This window comes from Kryptolebias marmoratus, linkage group LG2 (genome assembly GCF_001649575.2).
Source record: "Kryptolebias marmoratus isolate JLee-2015 linkage group LG2, ASM164957v2, whole genome shotgun sequence".
Taxonomy (NCBI): Eukaryota; Metazoa; Chordata; class Actinopteri; order Cyprinodontiformes; family Rivulidae; genus Kryptolebias; species Kryptolebias marmoratus.
The window spans coordinates 27583633-27600870 of NC_051431.1; the positions used below are offsets into that span (position 1 = coordinate 27583633).

A 17238-nucleotide genomic window follows, 5' to 3' on the forward strand; every position below is an offset into this window, starting at 1 on the left:
TTGCTGTCGTTAACCTGGTCGAGGTAGATTTCATTGTTGCCAGTGTGCTGTTCAGGATTGGGATTTGTGACGAATTTAAGTTTTATCACAATGTCCTGGCTTCTTTTGTTAACTTTTACTATTTGGCTTTTTATATTGTTCTGTCACTGTTTTTTTATATTGTACTGAGTTGACTTTTGTTGTGAATAAATTAATTAAATTGGAAAAACATCCCTACAACATGATGACCACTGTGCTTCACTATAGGAATGTGTCCTCAGCATGATGAGAGGTGGTAGATTTCTCAGATAGGGTGTTGATTTTTATGTTTTGTCTCATCTGACCACCTTCCACATGTTTAAGGAAGTCATTCCAAACAGTCTTTCCTCTTTTCTTTAATTAATGTCCTGTCACTCTTTCATGAAGCCTTAGCTCTGTGCAGCTTTTAGTGGTCCTATGGAGAGATCCTTCCATCTCACAGCTCCATCAGGGTTATCTTTGACCTTCTGGATGTTTCTCAGAATAATTCCCTCCTTACCTGCTCGATTAGTTTTGGTGGACGAGCCTCTCTTGGCAGGTGGTGGCATCTTTTTATTTCATAATAATGGATTTAATTAAGCTCTGTGGGATGTTCTGGGTTCTGGGATATTTTTCATAACCCAACCCTGATCTTCTCCACATCTTGGTCTCTGATGTCTTCATGATGTCTCTTGCTTGTACCTGATTACAAAGAGATGCTGAACTACTGTTGATTCTGGGAGCTGTCAGAATAGATGGGTCTATACTGAGACCATTTGACACTTAAATTGCTAACAGATGGATCTTATTCAACTAATTATGTGGTCTCTGAAGGTAATGGTTGGGGCTTCAAAGCAAAGAGTTTGAATACATATGCACCCACCACTTTTCAGTTTTATATATTTTTGAATTAAATAGGGGCAGATATTATAAGATTTTTTTCTTCTTCTGCTACCTTTCATTTTTTTTTTTTGTTTGATTTGCATTTTTTTTGTATGTGAATGTTTTGTTTTTAAAATGAAAATGAATAAACTGAATTAAAAAAAAGTTAAAAAACAAAAACAACTGGACTTCTATTCCAGTTGTTTTTGTTTTTTAACTTTTTTTGAATTTACCATGGCCTGGATGACTGAGAATCTACACCAGAATAAACTGAATTTAAAAAAAAAAATTTTTTTAAATTATTGAAAACATTTTTTATCAATTTAACTTTATTAATCCGGAGTACCTACTTTTAGAGTAATACTTATTTTAATCAAGTTAAAAAATCTAATTAAATTCTAGTTTGTGATAGAAAGATTACCAAGAGAGATAAATAATTTTGCAAAGAATTGTGTAGCAAAGAGCAAAAGCTGTATTTTATATTTATACGCCTATGTTCACTCTTATGGCTTTCTCTGCCTTTGTCACATACTCATAAACACACAAGCACGCAGGGAGGTAGATCATAACGTTCTCTGACAAATGGCTCAGGCCTCCAGCTGTAGTTGTTTGTCCCTTATGTCAACTCACAGATGTCACAGCAGTTTGTAGAAAACACTTATGTCAAAGGGAAAGTCAGACATTTATCTTTTAAATCTTCTTCTTAAACTTTACAGATTTTATGATGTTCTGTAAAGTATTGAGAATACTGCTCATTTTATGCTAACATTATTTATCTGTATTAATAACGTGGATCACAGGTACTACTACTCTAATTATTTTAAATTACTACTTTGAAAAGATGCTACTTTCAAACTATGCCTGGACGGAGTAAACTCTGGACACCACACCATGTGGCCTTCTAATCATTTTAACAGAATCTTTGATTGACCAAATAAGATTTTGCTCAAGTGTATCTGTAGGCTCACATCTTTGAGGTGCCAGAGAACAGCTTGTAAGTGTTCCTCATGATGTTTCTTGGAGTGCCCATACACTATATCATACAAATAGTTCTGTACTCCTGGCAACTGTGTGCATCATCTTTTGGAAAGCAGATTGTGTTGAAGCAAGTCTAAAAAAGCTCATGTGAGCTGAAAAAGTTCCTCTTGGGTTTGGAAAGTAGTAAGAATAAGACTGTGGTGAAGAGGCAATTGGTGGTAAGCTGATATTAAATCCTTCTGGCCATAATGGGTAGCACCAGTCAGTTTTGGGTAGAGGTCCTCCATATGAGGCAGAGAGTGACAGTGCATTATCACATTTTTATTTGGTTCATACAGATCATTGCAAAGTCTCAATTCTACTTTGCATTTTTGTGCTACCACTAGAGCAGAGGTTCCCAACCCTGGTCCTCGAGGAACACTATCCTGCATGTTTTAGTTGTTTCCACGCTTTGACACATCTGATTTGAATGAGTGAATGATTAACGGACTTCTACAGAGCTTGAAGACCTGCTGAAGAGTGAGAGATTTACCCATTCAGATGTGTTCACTAGTTCAATAATGCCTTTTTGAAGTAAGCAGTTGAGCTCTGCTGAAACTTTTTCACATTTTCATGAGTAGCAGACAGTTTTTGGTGTACAGGTTGCTCTGTGTTTTCTTCAGGGTTTGCCCCAGCGTATTATAAGCCTGGTGGGTCGCCAGGCTTTGCTGAGCCTGCCGCCAGGCTAAACTCCGCTTGTTTATTATAAATACGTCATTTTTTTATACACATTTTTTTTCTTCCACCCGCACCCCCAAAACCGCTACATTTATCTACCCTACCGTGTGAGGTGCGCGCGTCAACAGTGATGCAATCACGCTGTCCCCGCCCTTGCGCGAAGGTCCTGCGAGGTGTTGTGTTGTGCACTTTTTGTAACTTCTCAGGGATCGGGCTCGCCGCGCTCTATTCAAGATGGACGATTTCGGTGCTCTAGCGGAGCTGGTTCGCCTGTATCAGCATTCATATGATCCCTCTGTGAGAGATAATCAAACAGTTCAAACCTCATGGAAGGAGATTACTGCTGCAGCCGATAAAAAGGAGTTTATAGACCACAGAGGGAAGAAATATTTGTCCTATGATGGGCGAAACACAACGAAAGCAAACAAATCAATTAAAGTCAAACTGAATGCTTTAAGTTTAAACATCCTCTCAGTATCACAGCCAGAAACACAACAGTTCTTCCTCCTGAATACGTGCAGCCATATTTGATGTGACAACCTTCTGCTCTCTTCTTTTTTTAACTGTATTTTCACTGGTTACGTAGCGTACTTCCCCCTGTCTTTTCGGAGAATACTGCACCAACGTAAGCGCCAAGTATAAACTCCTCCACCGGGCGCTCAGGTCCGCGAGCTGTTCTGCGGGACTCTAATGAACCCTGAAGCTGAGCCTCCTTCAGCTACCGCTGGAGTTAGCATGTCGTCGGAGCCACAGCAATAAACATCAATCGAGTGGGTTAAACCAAAAATGGTTAGTTGAGCTGAAATTCAGGACCGAATATGGTACGCGTGTTTTGTACTAATTTATCCTTGTTTAACGGTAAAATTATTCTATTTAATTCAGCATTAGATATGCTTTGTTTTGTTACATGTAATGATCCAACATGCAGCCTGTGCCACAAAAAGCACAGTACAGTACAGCATCTGTCTATCTTTCAGAGTTCTCTGTCGTTATTTATTGGCCTTGACATAAGACGTGTGTCAGTGCCTTGTTTGCACTTTTTCATTTATGTTAATTTAATTTATTTGTAAATGTGATTTAAATTAGGATTCTAATTAGGTGCAATAAATTAGTTTTTATTATTTATTTATTTTAATTGTATTTTTTTGTTTAAAAAGTATTTCAAAAGTGCCTTTTTGTAAAACTGTAGTTGTGTAAATATTTGACACAAATATCTTACAATATCACGTAATAAATAGCCATATTTTCAACTTTCCTGTCAAGTTTAATAATTTTTTTCTTTTTTAAACTAAATCACGGTCGGCCGATGATTGGCCGGCGAATGGCCACCTACCACTGGGCTTAGCCTCTTTCCTGGGGGAAACCCTTCTTGAACACCTTAACCTATCCAAGAAATAGAATCAACATTATTCACCCTGCATGTTTTTGTGTCAGTGTTACATTCTTTTGCCCCAGCCTCTTTAATGAAAGTCACTTCTCCACCAGTTATGTTAAATTGCAGTGCTTTAATCAAGTCCAGGCCCAGTAATGGTAATCCAGTCTTCACCATGCTAAATGATCCTGGAACTTTGCTGTTTTGATTTGCTACTCTTTATGTAGCTTGTAGGCAGCCAATGACAAGTAGGTCACCTTTTGCATTTGTGACTAGTTTAACCTTGGTTCTGTCAGTGAGCATTGTGCAAAAGGTTGCTTGTGGACAGTTTGTGATACAGTAGATACAGAAGCTCCAGTATCTACAATTAACTCCAGGACCTGGGAGTTTCCTTGTGGTGTTTCAATGTTCACTTTGCATCTGATTTTATCAAATGCTGCAGCTATTAGCTTAACATAATTTAGTACAACATACTGGTAACCCAGGAAGTACTAGTTCTCTCGCTGCAGCCATAGGCGATTTGCATACTTTTGCAAAATGTCACTTTTGTGTAGTTATCACATTTTACTTCAGCAGGAGAAAAGTTTCTATCATTTACCAGGGGTTCATCTGATCCACGTCTAAAGCCTTGATGTTGCTGTTTAGGACTTGCCTATTTATAATACCATGGGGTGGAAGTCCACATGCTTCAGTTGGTCCCACTCCTATTTTCTCTCGAAAAGGAGCATTTTCAGCATCTGCAGCCTGTACAGGTGAAGGTGGGACTGTACTCACAGCTGAGAGCAGTGTGGTGGGTTTAACTGCTGCTTCCACTTTACATGTGATATTTAGAGTTTTGTCCAGTGTCTTCCAGCAGTAACTTATCCTTCACAATACTCAGATAGGCATTGGCAATGAGCTGATGTCTTAGTAGTTTGCCTTTCATCACTCCAAAACCACATTGGACAGCTAAAGCTCTGAGGGCAATGACATACTGGCTTACAATTTCATTGGCACATTGCACACACTCAAATGTATGTTTGCATGCATATATAAATTAACAATGAGGGACAATATGTCTTTCAAGTGCAGCCATGGCTTAATTAAATACTGTATGTTGTTCTGGTTGTGTGCAGATTAGACTCTGTCCTTCTGGACAGCAGTGTGGTAAAATGGCATATCCTAGTTATTATCAAGCTTTGTTTGATAAACTGAAGACAAAGCCTTGGCGAGTGACTGCAATTGTCAGCTCCTTTTTTCATTTTTTTTGTGCTTGTTGTGTAAAGACTTTCTTACCCTCATTTCTTTTTTACATTTTGGTAACCAGAGAAAAAACATTTTTGTTCAGTGTTTTTGTAAACACCGAGCAGACAAAAGATACAGACAAAATGTAAAGAGAAACTTAGTTTGAGAACATTTTTTTAGACTAAGAGAATTGCTCCAGTTTGTGCATTGCCTGACTCTTGCTGCATCAGCTGCCTTCTGCCTGACCCTCAAATATCACTGCTCCTCAATGGTCTCTGGGCGTTAAACTGCCTCCTTGTTGTGGTTCTGTGGAGGTCTGAGCAGCCTCCAAGTTCTTCAAAGACAAAGTGATGACTTGCACTCCACAGCTTCTGATCCAAGGAGGCACCTATAACTCTGTGTGATTAAAGTTAAAATAAGAAGTGATTTTTGGTCTGGCTGTTTCATTTTAACTGATGCAAATTGATAACTATTTATTTTTAATCTGATGTTTCATCTGTCCATCCATTTCTTCCTCCAACCTACCATCTCTTGTGAAGAAGACTCCCAGATACTTGAACTCCTCCACTTGAGATGAACTTATCCTCAATCTGGAGAAAGCATTTCACCTTTTCCTTGTTAAGAACCATGGCCTTGGACTTAGAGAAACTGAGTCTGATCCCAGCTGCTTCACACTCTGCTTTGAACCACCTCAGCCCCAATGTACGCCGAAGGTCATGCATTTGATGACATAAACAGAACCACATCATCTGCTAAAAGCAGAGATAAGACCCTGAGTTTCCAAAACCTGGCACCCTCCTCTTCAGGGCTGCACCTTGAGATCCTGTCCATGAATGCCAAAAAAGCATTCAGGTGAAGTTGCTGGTAGGCTGTCAAGGGACAACTCTGGTGGAGTCCAACCTAGACCAGGAATGACCTTGATTTTGCGCTTAAACAACTCTTGCTTTGATTTTACAGAGACCATACAGATGTTAAAAGTAGCCCAAGAACCCCATACTTCCTCAGCATCCCCCACAGAATGCCTCAGAAAGCAAGGTCATTAGCCTTCTCCAAATCTAGATAACATTGTATGTAGACTGGACAGTGAAACTCACGACCCCTTTGACAACTCTGCAAAAGGAAAGATCTGGTCCACTGCTCCACAACCAAGATGAAAGCAACACTTCTCCTCCTGAATCTGAGGTTTGAAAATCAGTCAGAACCTCCCTTCAAACACCATGTAGTAAACTTTTATCAGTGACAGACCTCATAAATGCTCTACAGAATGAATGGACACAAATTCCCACAAACACTCAAAGATTTTGTGGAAAACCTTCCAAGAAGAGTGGAAGCTGTTAGAGTTGCAAAAGGGGGACCAGTGTCATACAATCTCTGTTGGTGTGATGGTCACGTGTGGTCAAATACTTTTGTCTGCATAATGTAGGATTTCATGATATCAGCCACATTTTGATTCAAGTGATATTAAACATAACACCCACAAATTCACTCAACCAAGAATTTAAGTTGCTGTTTTACTGCATTTTTTTTTTCAATAACACATGGCACATATGTTATCCTTTGATATTCTTGACCACTCCTTTATTTTGCATCCATGAAAAAAATATTTTCAAAAACACAAAAACTGAGCTAAAATCCTACAGTTATAGGGTAGTAAAGCCAATATTAATAGGAAAAATGTAGTAGTAGTAGCAGTAGTAGAGCTAATATTAACAACTCTTTTCATTAATTTAATTTTAACTTTATAATACTTTCAACATTTGCCATTTTTCTTGTTGGCAAAAATGGATTTAAACTTTTCTACTTCATTCATTAATCAATATAATTCTATATCATTTAGATAAACCAGAGCAAAAGCAGTAAAGTTAAATCCTATGAGCTTCTTCCTAATAAGGCTGTTCTGCATAAAGTACAAATGGCTCTGAGAAAAAACAAATCATGAATAAATAATTTTTTTTCCCCTTAAAACTACAATGTTAATGAAACACAGCATCAAACTTTTTCATTTTTGTAATAATTTTCTAACATCTCATTTTTATTTTTCTCTCAGTACGCTGAATATTTTTGGAAAGTTACTGATATATTGAAGCTGCAAATAAAGACCTGCAGTGAACAGCAAACAGTTTCTCTAAATAACGGGGATAACTTGTTTTGTTTTTGTTTAAACAGTGACTCCTGCATTTACTACTCACTGACATTAAAAAGTAAACGTGGTTTCATATCTCTTCCTTCCTAAACCTCTCCCCAGACAAACAGGACTCCTGGTTATGGGACCAGAAAAAAGTGAGCCTTACCAGTTGATCAAAAACACGCTGCAAAAACACAAGGTTCCAACGGTGGTTCTGACCCAGGACAACTTCAACCAGCACATCCCCAACGTCCGTCTGGCTGAGGGAGATGGAGCCTTGGTAGAAATACCAGCTGGAGTCCTGTATGCTGACCGTGTCCTCAGGACTGTACAGGTACGTTGCTGATACTCTGAGAAATCAGCTCTGTTCTAAAGTAAAGGCATAGTAAAGTATCATTATGTAATTTTTTTGGTTGGAATAATAAAGTTTTTTTAGAACATCATCCTTCACATCCTGACAGACATGGTGCTTTAAAAATAACTGTATGTTTGAATAACCTCTTTGTTAAACAAGTTTATTTGCAGAAACACTATTATGACTTGACCACTGAGTTGAATTTGTCTTTTTATCAAAAACCTCTGAGATCAGAAGGTTATGTAAAAGACAATGGACTTCATAGAAAACAATAAAGATTTGGATGATTTAATCCCTATAGCTGCAACCCTTATATGAGCCAACACAAAGAACACTTTTTAGCAATACATTTTCATTTAGTGGATTCTGTAAGTTGTGAGAAAAAGCACCAGAGGAGAACCAGCTTAAAGGGCTGCTTTGTTATTTCAGCACGTTTTGGTGACTGAGCCTATTATTCCATTCTATATTTCTGAAGCAACAATCCTTCATAAATTAAAGGTGCAGTGACAAATGGGACCTAAATAAGGAGAGTTTTACTTTGTTGAGTTCATGCTGCGGCTTTAAAAGCTTCTCAGATTCATTCTGTTGGTAAATCTACATGTTAAGGTGGATGTGTATATGGCTCGTTTTGTTTTTTCCCCCAGTGTCTTTGTTTTATCACCCTTTTCAAAATCTATATTATTTTTATATTTAAGTATCTTAACAAACACAATGAGACACACTTGTTTATTTATTGATTTATTCTTTCATTCTTTTCCAGGAGCAGTTTCAGAAGCAGGGCGGGGTGATCAGAGATAATGAGAAGGTCACAGACATTAAGCCCGGTCCTTTAGTCACAGTGTCCACATCTGCTGGTGTTTATCGAGCCAAGAGTGTGGTGATCACTGCTGGACCCTGGACTAACACACTGCTGGCACACACTGCCCTACAGCTACCACTAGAGGTATTCACACTTAAGGTTACCAAGAAAATACTGGTCAATGGTTGGATGCGTGTAGATTTTCAGTGTTGTAATTTTAATAAAAACGATTAACATAGCTGATTTGTTTAGAAGTAGCTAAAGCTTGGTTTTCTTGTTAAACTGCATTACAAAACTGGTGATCCTGATCTAAATAATGGAAACTACAAAAAAACAGCACAAGACTATTTAAAAATGACTACTTCTTTTTTTCTGCAGATTTCTTTCTACATAAAACATTGACGCATATTAGGCTTTAATAATTATAACAGATTATTCTCTCTGACAGTCAGTGAGTATATTTACACCCAGCATAGCATATTAATGGTTTAAGGCAAAACTACAAATACTAAATAAATAATATAATAATACTAAATAAATAATACTGTACAACAAATTGTTTTTGAATTTGATCTATTTTAGAAATTATTTCTATGATTCTTCAGGGGCAGTGCATGCATTTTTTAAATTCTGTTTTATATACACAAGACAAATTTCAATCACAGTTCATAATCTATGGGGACACACAATTGTAAGTCATTTTCTCCTTGTATTTATATAGTCATCTTGCACTTTTTCATTTTCTTGTTCCACGTTAAGTTAACCAGTTGCTTTACTCCAGCTATCTGACTGACAAAAATGTGCTTTATCCTAGATTATTGTGTGAATGCTGTTGTGATGGGGTTTTTTTTTAGTTTTTTAATTATTTTTCTGTACGTAGTTTGCAATCTGACTACTTATTTATACTTTGTACTACTTCAGCCATTCATATGTCAAAACATTCAGCTCATCCAGGGGATGGTTATGTGACTTTTGTTTTTGAAACTTTTATACTTGGTATAAATACTTATGTTATACTTGTAGATTAGTAAAAATAAATAAGTTTTTTACATGTAAGGTATATACTGTATAACCACTGGATATGTATTCAGTTTGAAGTGCTTAAAGCAGCCTCCTTACTCTGTTTTCACTGCTGAGAACTTTCCCTCCTTACCCCTAAATGCCCAGTGGAGGAGGCCTCAAAAATATGGTTTTTTCTTTCTTTTTCTTTCCCCTCCACAGCAGCTCAGAGGCCTGAGTCAGCAGGGTAGTTTTTCATTTTACAATCTGCCACACAGCCTGAAAGGAGAAGCTGGTGGAAAAACAGGCAGACAGCTGTTAGAGTGGAGAATTGGAGATGATGTTGGAATTGCATTATTCAGACAAGCAGCAGGCTGGGGGGCTCGGGGAATGCTGTGCTTGAGTGAACTGGGGGGGAACAGCCTCAGAGCACTTGTGTCTAAATGTTTATGGTCCCTGAGAATGACTGCATGGTTGGTTAGTTCGTTACACAGAAAGTTCTCCAACATCTCCACATTGCTGCCAAACTCAAATTTAAGCCAGCTATACGAGCACATTTCCTGCCATTCATTCTAAACCGTTTCAATACACATTCGCCTGTAATGACTCTGATGTCATTTAGAATTTTCTCTAAATGACACAGGGTCAAAATGATGCATACAGGCTCAAATATAATCATACATTTATTCAAATATGTGGTGCTGAAGGTTTGAAAAGGTCCTTTAACTTGAGAAGTCTAAGGCCAATTAACTTCTTCTTGGTGATCATAATTGACTTCAGCTGCTAGTGTCTCTTTGCCGGAGTTATAAGAATTTGCTTGACAGCACTCAGTGGATTGACCAATAGTCGGGGTCTGGTTCGGTGGCTTGGGCTTGTCAGATGGCATCCTCTGCTTCCCAGGTCAAAAGACAGGAGGGTTGAATAATGGCTATGGATTCCCAAGGTTCGTCTTCAGCAGAAAATTGTCAAGAGAGGGCATCTGATTTAATATTTCTGGATCTGGAATAAAAAGTTCAGGTTTAAAGGTAACATTCACAAAAAATTATATACGGGAGTGAATCAAAGGAGGGCTGGAGTTAAGGTTCCAGCACACTTCATAAGAAGTCAAGAAGTCGATTTGCAGTCACGTGGTTTGCGAGATGTTCGTTGCGAGACTTGGATCAGAACTCCCAGGAAGCTCCTCCCTCCTCCTGCAGCGTTAAAATGGGTCTCTTCTGGCCAGTTTCTTCACTCTTCTGTCCTTGTACAGATTTTTGCTTCCCTCACCATGACCAGACTTGTTCATTAAACAGACTGAGACAGTCACAGCCACGAAGAGCCGCCTGTGACTTCATGCTGTCTTTTTAAGTTCATAGGTTTATAAAAATGACACAATTTTTGTCACTCAACAATGTGACTGACAGCCGACTTTGTGACTGCTCATGAAGTATGGAAAGGCCTGTACACTTAACCTTTTCACGAATAATGGACCGATGAAGAGTTCTTTTAAATTTAAAAGAGCTTCCAGGATGGTAATCGATATTTTTTATTTATTTATGGATTTGCCATGTCCTGGGTTACTAAGAATCTACACCAACCACGATGGACACAAAGAGCCTATGGATCAGGTGGAACTTGTTTAGAGACACTTAGCCAAATGTGAGTAGGAGGTGTGGATATATTGTATTTCAGCCTGTATATGTATCATTTTGACCCTGTGTGGAGCAGAAAAAAATTATAATTCATGTTTTTAAAAATCATTGAAGATATTTGAAGTATAATAAGGTCACTTTGTAACAATGTTTTCTTTTTTTGTAGTTCTTTTGCCAGCTTTTTAAACCTACCTTTTATTAAGAATGTAACCTGATCAGGTATGTGTTTCTGCATCGCTTTGATGTGTCTGGTCTTTGGTTTCCCACTGTAGGTGGTGAAGATCAATGTGTGCTACTGGAAGGAGAAAGTTCCTGGGACATATCACGTGAAGCAGCACTTCCCTTGCTTTATACAGACCGAATGTGAGGAGACCAAAGAACACATCTACGGACTCCCTGCCAACGAGTACCCTGGAATGGTAAAGGTATGTGAGAGAGCCTTCAATTTCATCATGCAGTAAAAACCTCGTCTTGCATACATACATGAATGTGATCATTTAAATTTATACATGCTCATTTGGTTTTAGTCTACAACATTTAAATCTAAACACAGATTATACAAGCTAAATACAGACTCTGAGTACTTTGCTATATATATTTAATAGTACTTTTAAGAAAGAGTTATATTGTCTTCCAGATGGCACAAGGTTAAACAGTTTGTGAGCAAGGTGAGAGGGTATTCGCTTGCATCTGTTCCTTAAAATAGACTCTAACTGAGACCACAATGACTCTCCAAGTCATTCTCACCACACGGTGCAGGGTTTTTGTGTCATTCAGTGCTGTCACCAAACCAGGAAGTGATGCTCTCATCAGTGTCTCAGTAAAAGGTCAAAGTCAGTAAAAGTGAAGGGATTCTTGAACACTTCAGTCACCTGACAAAGTGCATCCGCTGAATTTTCTCAGTCAGGTGTGTGGCGTTGAGGCTCCAGAAGAAAACGGCATCAGATGAAATTTTTCACTCTTTTTAATTGTTGCATTTGTAAATGCACCAATTATTGACTCTCATTATTGGAGCAGAAGATGAATTATACCTTTTCTGACATGCCTGACCTCTTTTTGTGAGGGTATTAGTTCAGCAGATTGGCGACAGGAAATAATTCTCGCCAAGATCGTGCTGTAAACAACTCAGAGCTTTGAAAATCAGGAGCTATTTGTACTGGCAGTATTTTACATAAATATGGGTGTTTTCTTTCTGACTACTGTATAAATTCTCATTTAAATGTGGACAAACTGTGTCGGTATTTAATTGGCAACACAGTTTAAGGCACACACCTCCCTTTGTGAGGGCTTTAAAATGATTTGAATGTGCAAAGTCAGTTTTGCTCCTAATTACCTCCTGTGGGGGTTCACGGTCCTTTGATTAATCAGAACCAGGGTGTTTTTCTGCCTAAAACAAGCAGTTAATGTATATGGATGATATTGATATGAATCACCTTTTATTGAATGTGCAGTATTTTCAGAGAACATTAGAACAAAATTAGATTTGAAATAAGCTTTTCTAACAGCTGACATGTTCTCTTATTGACTCCTGGACCAGAAAGTGAACCTGTAAGTTGGTGGATCTGCATCTAGAACATCATAGATAAACCATAAACATCCCAGCAGTGGTTTCTAAGTAAAAGCTGGAGAAGTCCAGAAGAAGAGACACTATGTTATTTGAAAGAAAAAAAAAACATTTTGTATAACTTTGTTAAGTTACCAAGAATTTGTTTTTCAACTTAAAAAAAAACTTTTGTTTATAAAGTTGTTAGGAAAAAAATCTTTCTAAATTTAAAAGTAACATTCCTTGAAGAAATGCATGTCATCTACCGCCTTTTAAACAAAGATTTGTGTGATCAGACTGGTTTGGAGCTATAGCCATCTTGAACTGGATTGACTCCAAAAGTTTTTTTAGTTGTAGACATTTTACTCAATGATTACTTTATTAAAGTTTCATTAAAATCCCTTCTATGGTTCCCAAGATATTTTGCTAACAATACAGCAAAACACACGCAGACAAACATGGGTAAAAACAAGGCTGCACCGCCTTTGTCTTTGTCAACAACTGATAATAAAAATCATTTTTAATATCTGTGCTGAGCAACTTCTCTGTATTTATGAAGTATTACAACAGTGTAGACACGTGGAATCTGAGGGCTCTGATTATTTATGTAATGTGTGCTAAACCAGTGTTCTTTCTGCTGCTGTCTGATTTTTCTGTTCATGACATGTCCAACAATTTCTTCAGTAAGAGACAGATCCAGATTGCAGACAGACTACTAAAACTTGTACACTTAAGCCCCAATTCACCAAAAGATTGTACGGCTTCTGCAGCACAATTTAAGATATAAGGCAGCTGTCTAATTCACAAAGCCTTTGCTAATAGACATTTGGGCTACAAACTGAGCTGCCAACCAACCAGTGTTTCTGTACTAGTGTACTCTGACCACATTTAAATGAGGACTTGTGCTGCATTTAGAGGAAAACACACCCATGTTTATGTAAATTATTGTCAGGACTAAAAGCTCCTGATTCTCAAAGCTCAGCACGGTTTACAACACGCAGATGGCGTGAAATATTTACCATCTCCTAAGTCCTCTTACTGTTGCCAATTAACCTAATTAGTTTTAAAATGCTCCTCCAGCTGTTTCTTATTTGTACCACTTACTTTTACAGCCTTTTGTTGCCACTGTTCCAACTTTCTTGAGATGTGTTTCTGCCATAAAATGCAAAATAATCTCATACTTTCAAAAGAAAAGTGCAATCTCTTAGTTTAAACACTTGATATATTTACTGTTCCTTTGTGAGTAAAATGAGTTTCTTAGATTTGCAAATCATTGCATTCTAATTTCATTTACATTTTACATAATGTCCCAACTTTTTGGGAACTGGTGTTGTATTGTTGTCAAATGATAACATTTTAGGAAGTTTTTGATGCCTTTTATTAGCTAAACATGAATGGTGCCGTAAAACAGTTGCGTCGTGGTTTGAACATTCTTCCCTGCGGCGACGTGTTGGAAGACGTTAAACTTTTCTCATCAGCAATAGATCATTAGTGGTACTTGTGCTGCTGTTGGTGTCATCTGTTTTTGGCTGTAACGACAGGCTAGCAGGAGCTGCCACTTTAATATTAGACCACATGCAAAATGGAAATGAAGGACAGATGGTTATGTCACAATTTATTATGCACTCTGGGACTCGTCAACCCTAGTCTCTAACAAACACACATCAGTGATGCACGAAAAAGTCATTAAATTCAAAATGTCAGCAGTTTTTATTTTGTGGGCATGTTGGGCTCTCAACATGAAGCCGTCCCTGTGTGTCAGCCTTGTGATGGACAATGACCTGTCCATGATTGGACCCGGTCTCAGTGAGATCCGATCCAGCTGTCTGAACAGGATGGAGCAGGCTCAGATAATAAATGGTTGGACTCCTCACTGTGAGCCTAATTGCTAGGTGAGACCGATCTGCCTGACAGAAGCAGCAGTTGGAACTGAATTAAGTCACGCAGACACATGACGGCTTTGTTTCTAAATCATTTAAATCAGCCCTGCAAAACCAGAACCGGGAGCTGATCTGTTCTCTTCTCCTTCACAGACAGCAGTGAAGTGCTTGTGTAGGTTTGAAGTGGACATAAAGATTAAGGAGAGCAGTTCTTCTCATGACATGAAAGTAGAAAGCTCAAAGAACCCGATAACTAAATATAGATAAAACATTCAGATGCCATTTTGTTTTTAAAGAATTAGACGTGCAAAATTGAAACTGTTTGATAAAACACTGGGAGGGTTTGAATATGTTACAGTTTTCTATACATGACTAAAATCACAAATGCCTTCTGGTTGCAGATATGTTACCATACGGGCGGCAAGACGGACCCAGATCAGAGAGACCAACAGAGAGACCGGTCTGATATTGATATCCTCCAGCGTTACATTGCTCGATCTATCCCTGGCCTGATCCCTGAACCTGCTGTAGTGGAGAGCTGCATGTACACGGTACACTCACTCTGGACAGGGAGGTTTCATGCTCGTGCAGTGGGGCTGGTTGTGGGGTTCTGTGGTTTCAGAGTTGCTGTGGGTGCAGATGTGCATGACAACAAAAGAAATTGAAAATGTTTCCACTTATATTAGAGAAAATTCATTTTTGTTTAAATGTAATACAATACAATGCCTACAGATTTCTTCTGTTGGTGCTTTATTGTTACACTCACACATTTTAGATCAAATAAATGAATAATAAATATAATAAATAATAATATCAAATATAATAAATAATAAATATCAGACAAAGATAACTTGAGTAAATATAAAATCAAGTTTTGTTTATTAAGAGAAAAAAACACCACCATTGGCAGCAACAACTGCAATCAAGCGTTTGTGATAACTGGCAACGAGTCTTTCACTTGGCTGTGGAGGACTGTTGCTGCTGTGCTCCGGATCATTGTCCTGCTGCAGAACCCAAGTGAGCTTCAGCTTAAAGTCCTGAACTGTTTCAGGATTTCCTGGTAGGGAGCAGAATTTATGGTTCCATCAGTCACAGCAAGTCATCCTGGTCCTGAAACAGCAAAGCAGCTACAGACCATCACACTACCACCCCCGTGTTTGACTATTAGTGTGATGTTCTTTTTCTGAAATGTAGTGTAATTTTTACAGCAGATTTCATGAGACACACACGTTTAAAAAACTTCTTGTCAGTCCACAGAATATTTTCCCATAAGTCTTGGGGATTATCAAGGGGTTTTATTAGCAAATGTGAGATTTGTCTTTGAGTTTTTTTGCTCAGCAGTGGTTTTTGTCTCAGAAGTCCCTCATGGAGGCCATTTCTGCCCTTCGTCTCTTTCTTATTGTTGAATCATGAACTCTGACCTTAGCTGAGGCAAATGAGGCCTGTAGGGCTTTAGATGTTGTCCTGGGCTCTTTTGGGACCTCCTGGTTGAGTTGTTGATGGGCTGATTATGATTAGCCGGCCTCTCCTGGGAAGGTTCACCACTGTTTTCTCCATTTTAGTTATTTCTTGATTCTTCAGGTCTGGCAGTTTTCAGACCTGGGTGTGGCTAGTCAAATTCCACTCAGCTTTTCAAAAAAATGTGGCAAATTCCATATTTACTAAGAGGGGCAATTACTTTTTCACATAGGGCCACGTCAGTTTGGATAGCTTTTTTCCCTTATTGAATTAAATTATCATTTAACCTTCCTAAAGCCTTCAAAAGAGAGAGGTGGAAAGGCTTGTAACTTTGGTCAGTTTGACCGGAAGGCCACAGGAGGGTTCAAAACTGCATTTATATTTACTCAGGTTGACTGCAGCTATCATTGCATATAATCTATATATACAGTATATATATATATATATATATATTTTTTTATTTTTTTATTTTGTAATATGAATTGTTGAATACATATAATCAGAAGTTCAAGTGTTTNTTTTTTTTTTTTTTTTTTTTTTTTTTTTTTTTTATTTTTTATTTTTTTTACTTTTTTGCAGCTAACTCCTGACCATGATTTTGTGCTGGACTGCCACCCCACCTACAACAACATCATCATTGGGGCTGGATTCTCAGGTACGGCATAATGTAGCACACAAAAACCTGAGCCAGTTTGGAGAAAATCTGTATAAAGCATCATTGTAACTTCAGTTTAGATCCATTACTCTCACTTCTCCACCTGTTCGCAGTAAAACGGTAGAAATTTCTCAGTTCTTTGATGCATCGTTATGTGGACATTAGGAATTGTCCACCGATGCATTGACAGAACATAATTGAGAGCTTGCAGCCTACACAAATTCATAGTAAACTGTTTGTAATTAGTTATTTCTGGGACCAGAGATCCGAAGTGTTCTGATCAAAGTCAGAAAAAAAGCCCTGCAGCTACCAAGCATTGTAAATCAGCATCATTTGAACTGTAACTTGCAGCACAGAATGTAATTCTGTAGTTCTTGTAAACAAAAATATAATTCAGACTTCACCAACTAGTCCTGAGCTCCATGTGAAAGTTGGTTAAAGATGGATTACTCAGCAGAGAGCATGGCTCGCACCTTTAATCTGTAGTTTACCAACTAAAACTGGTCAAGTTTAAATAAAGATGGTGATTTTGGATGACAACAAATAAAAATCAAACACTAGAAATCTATAGCTGCACAGCAGTTTTACATGCACAAAAAAAAGGGAAAAAGGCAAAAAACCCC

The 17238-nt window shown here is 38.0% G+C and overlaps 1 protein-coding gene across 2 annotated transcripts in view; it reads left to right on the plus strand.

Moving 5' to 3' along the window:
* Positions 1-17238, plus strand: part of pipox (pipecolic acid oxidase) — a 35792-nt gene that overhangs the window by 9303 nt on the left and 9251 nt on the right. For both annotated transcript variants that reach the window (XM_025009561.2, XM_017432191.3), the window contains exons 3-7: positions 7416-7629; positions 8411-8593; positions 11352-11504; positions 14904-15053; positions 16540-16615. In XM_025009561.2, coding sequence (XP_024865329.1) covers positions 7416-7629; positions 8411-8593; positions 11352-11504; positions 14904-15053; positions 16540-16615 — 776 coding nt within the window. The remainder of the gene's footprint in view (positions 1-7415; positions 7630-8410; positions 8594-11351; positions 11505-14903; positions 15054-16539; positions 16616-17238) is intronic.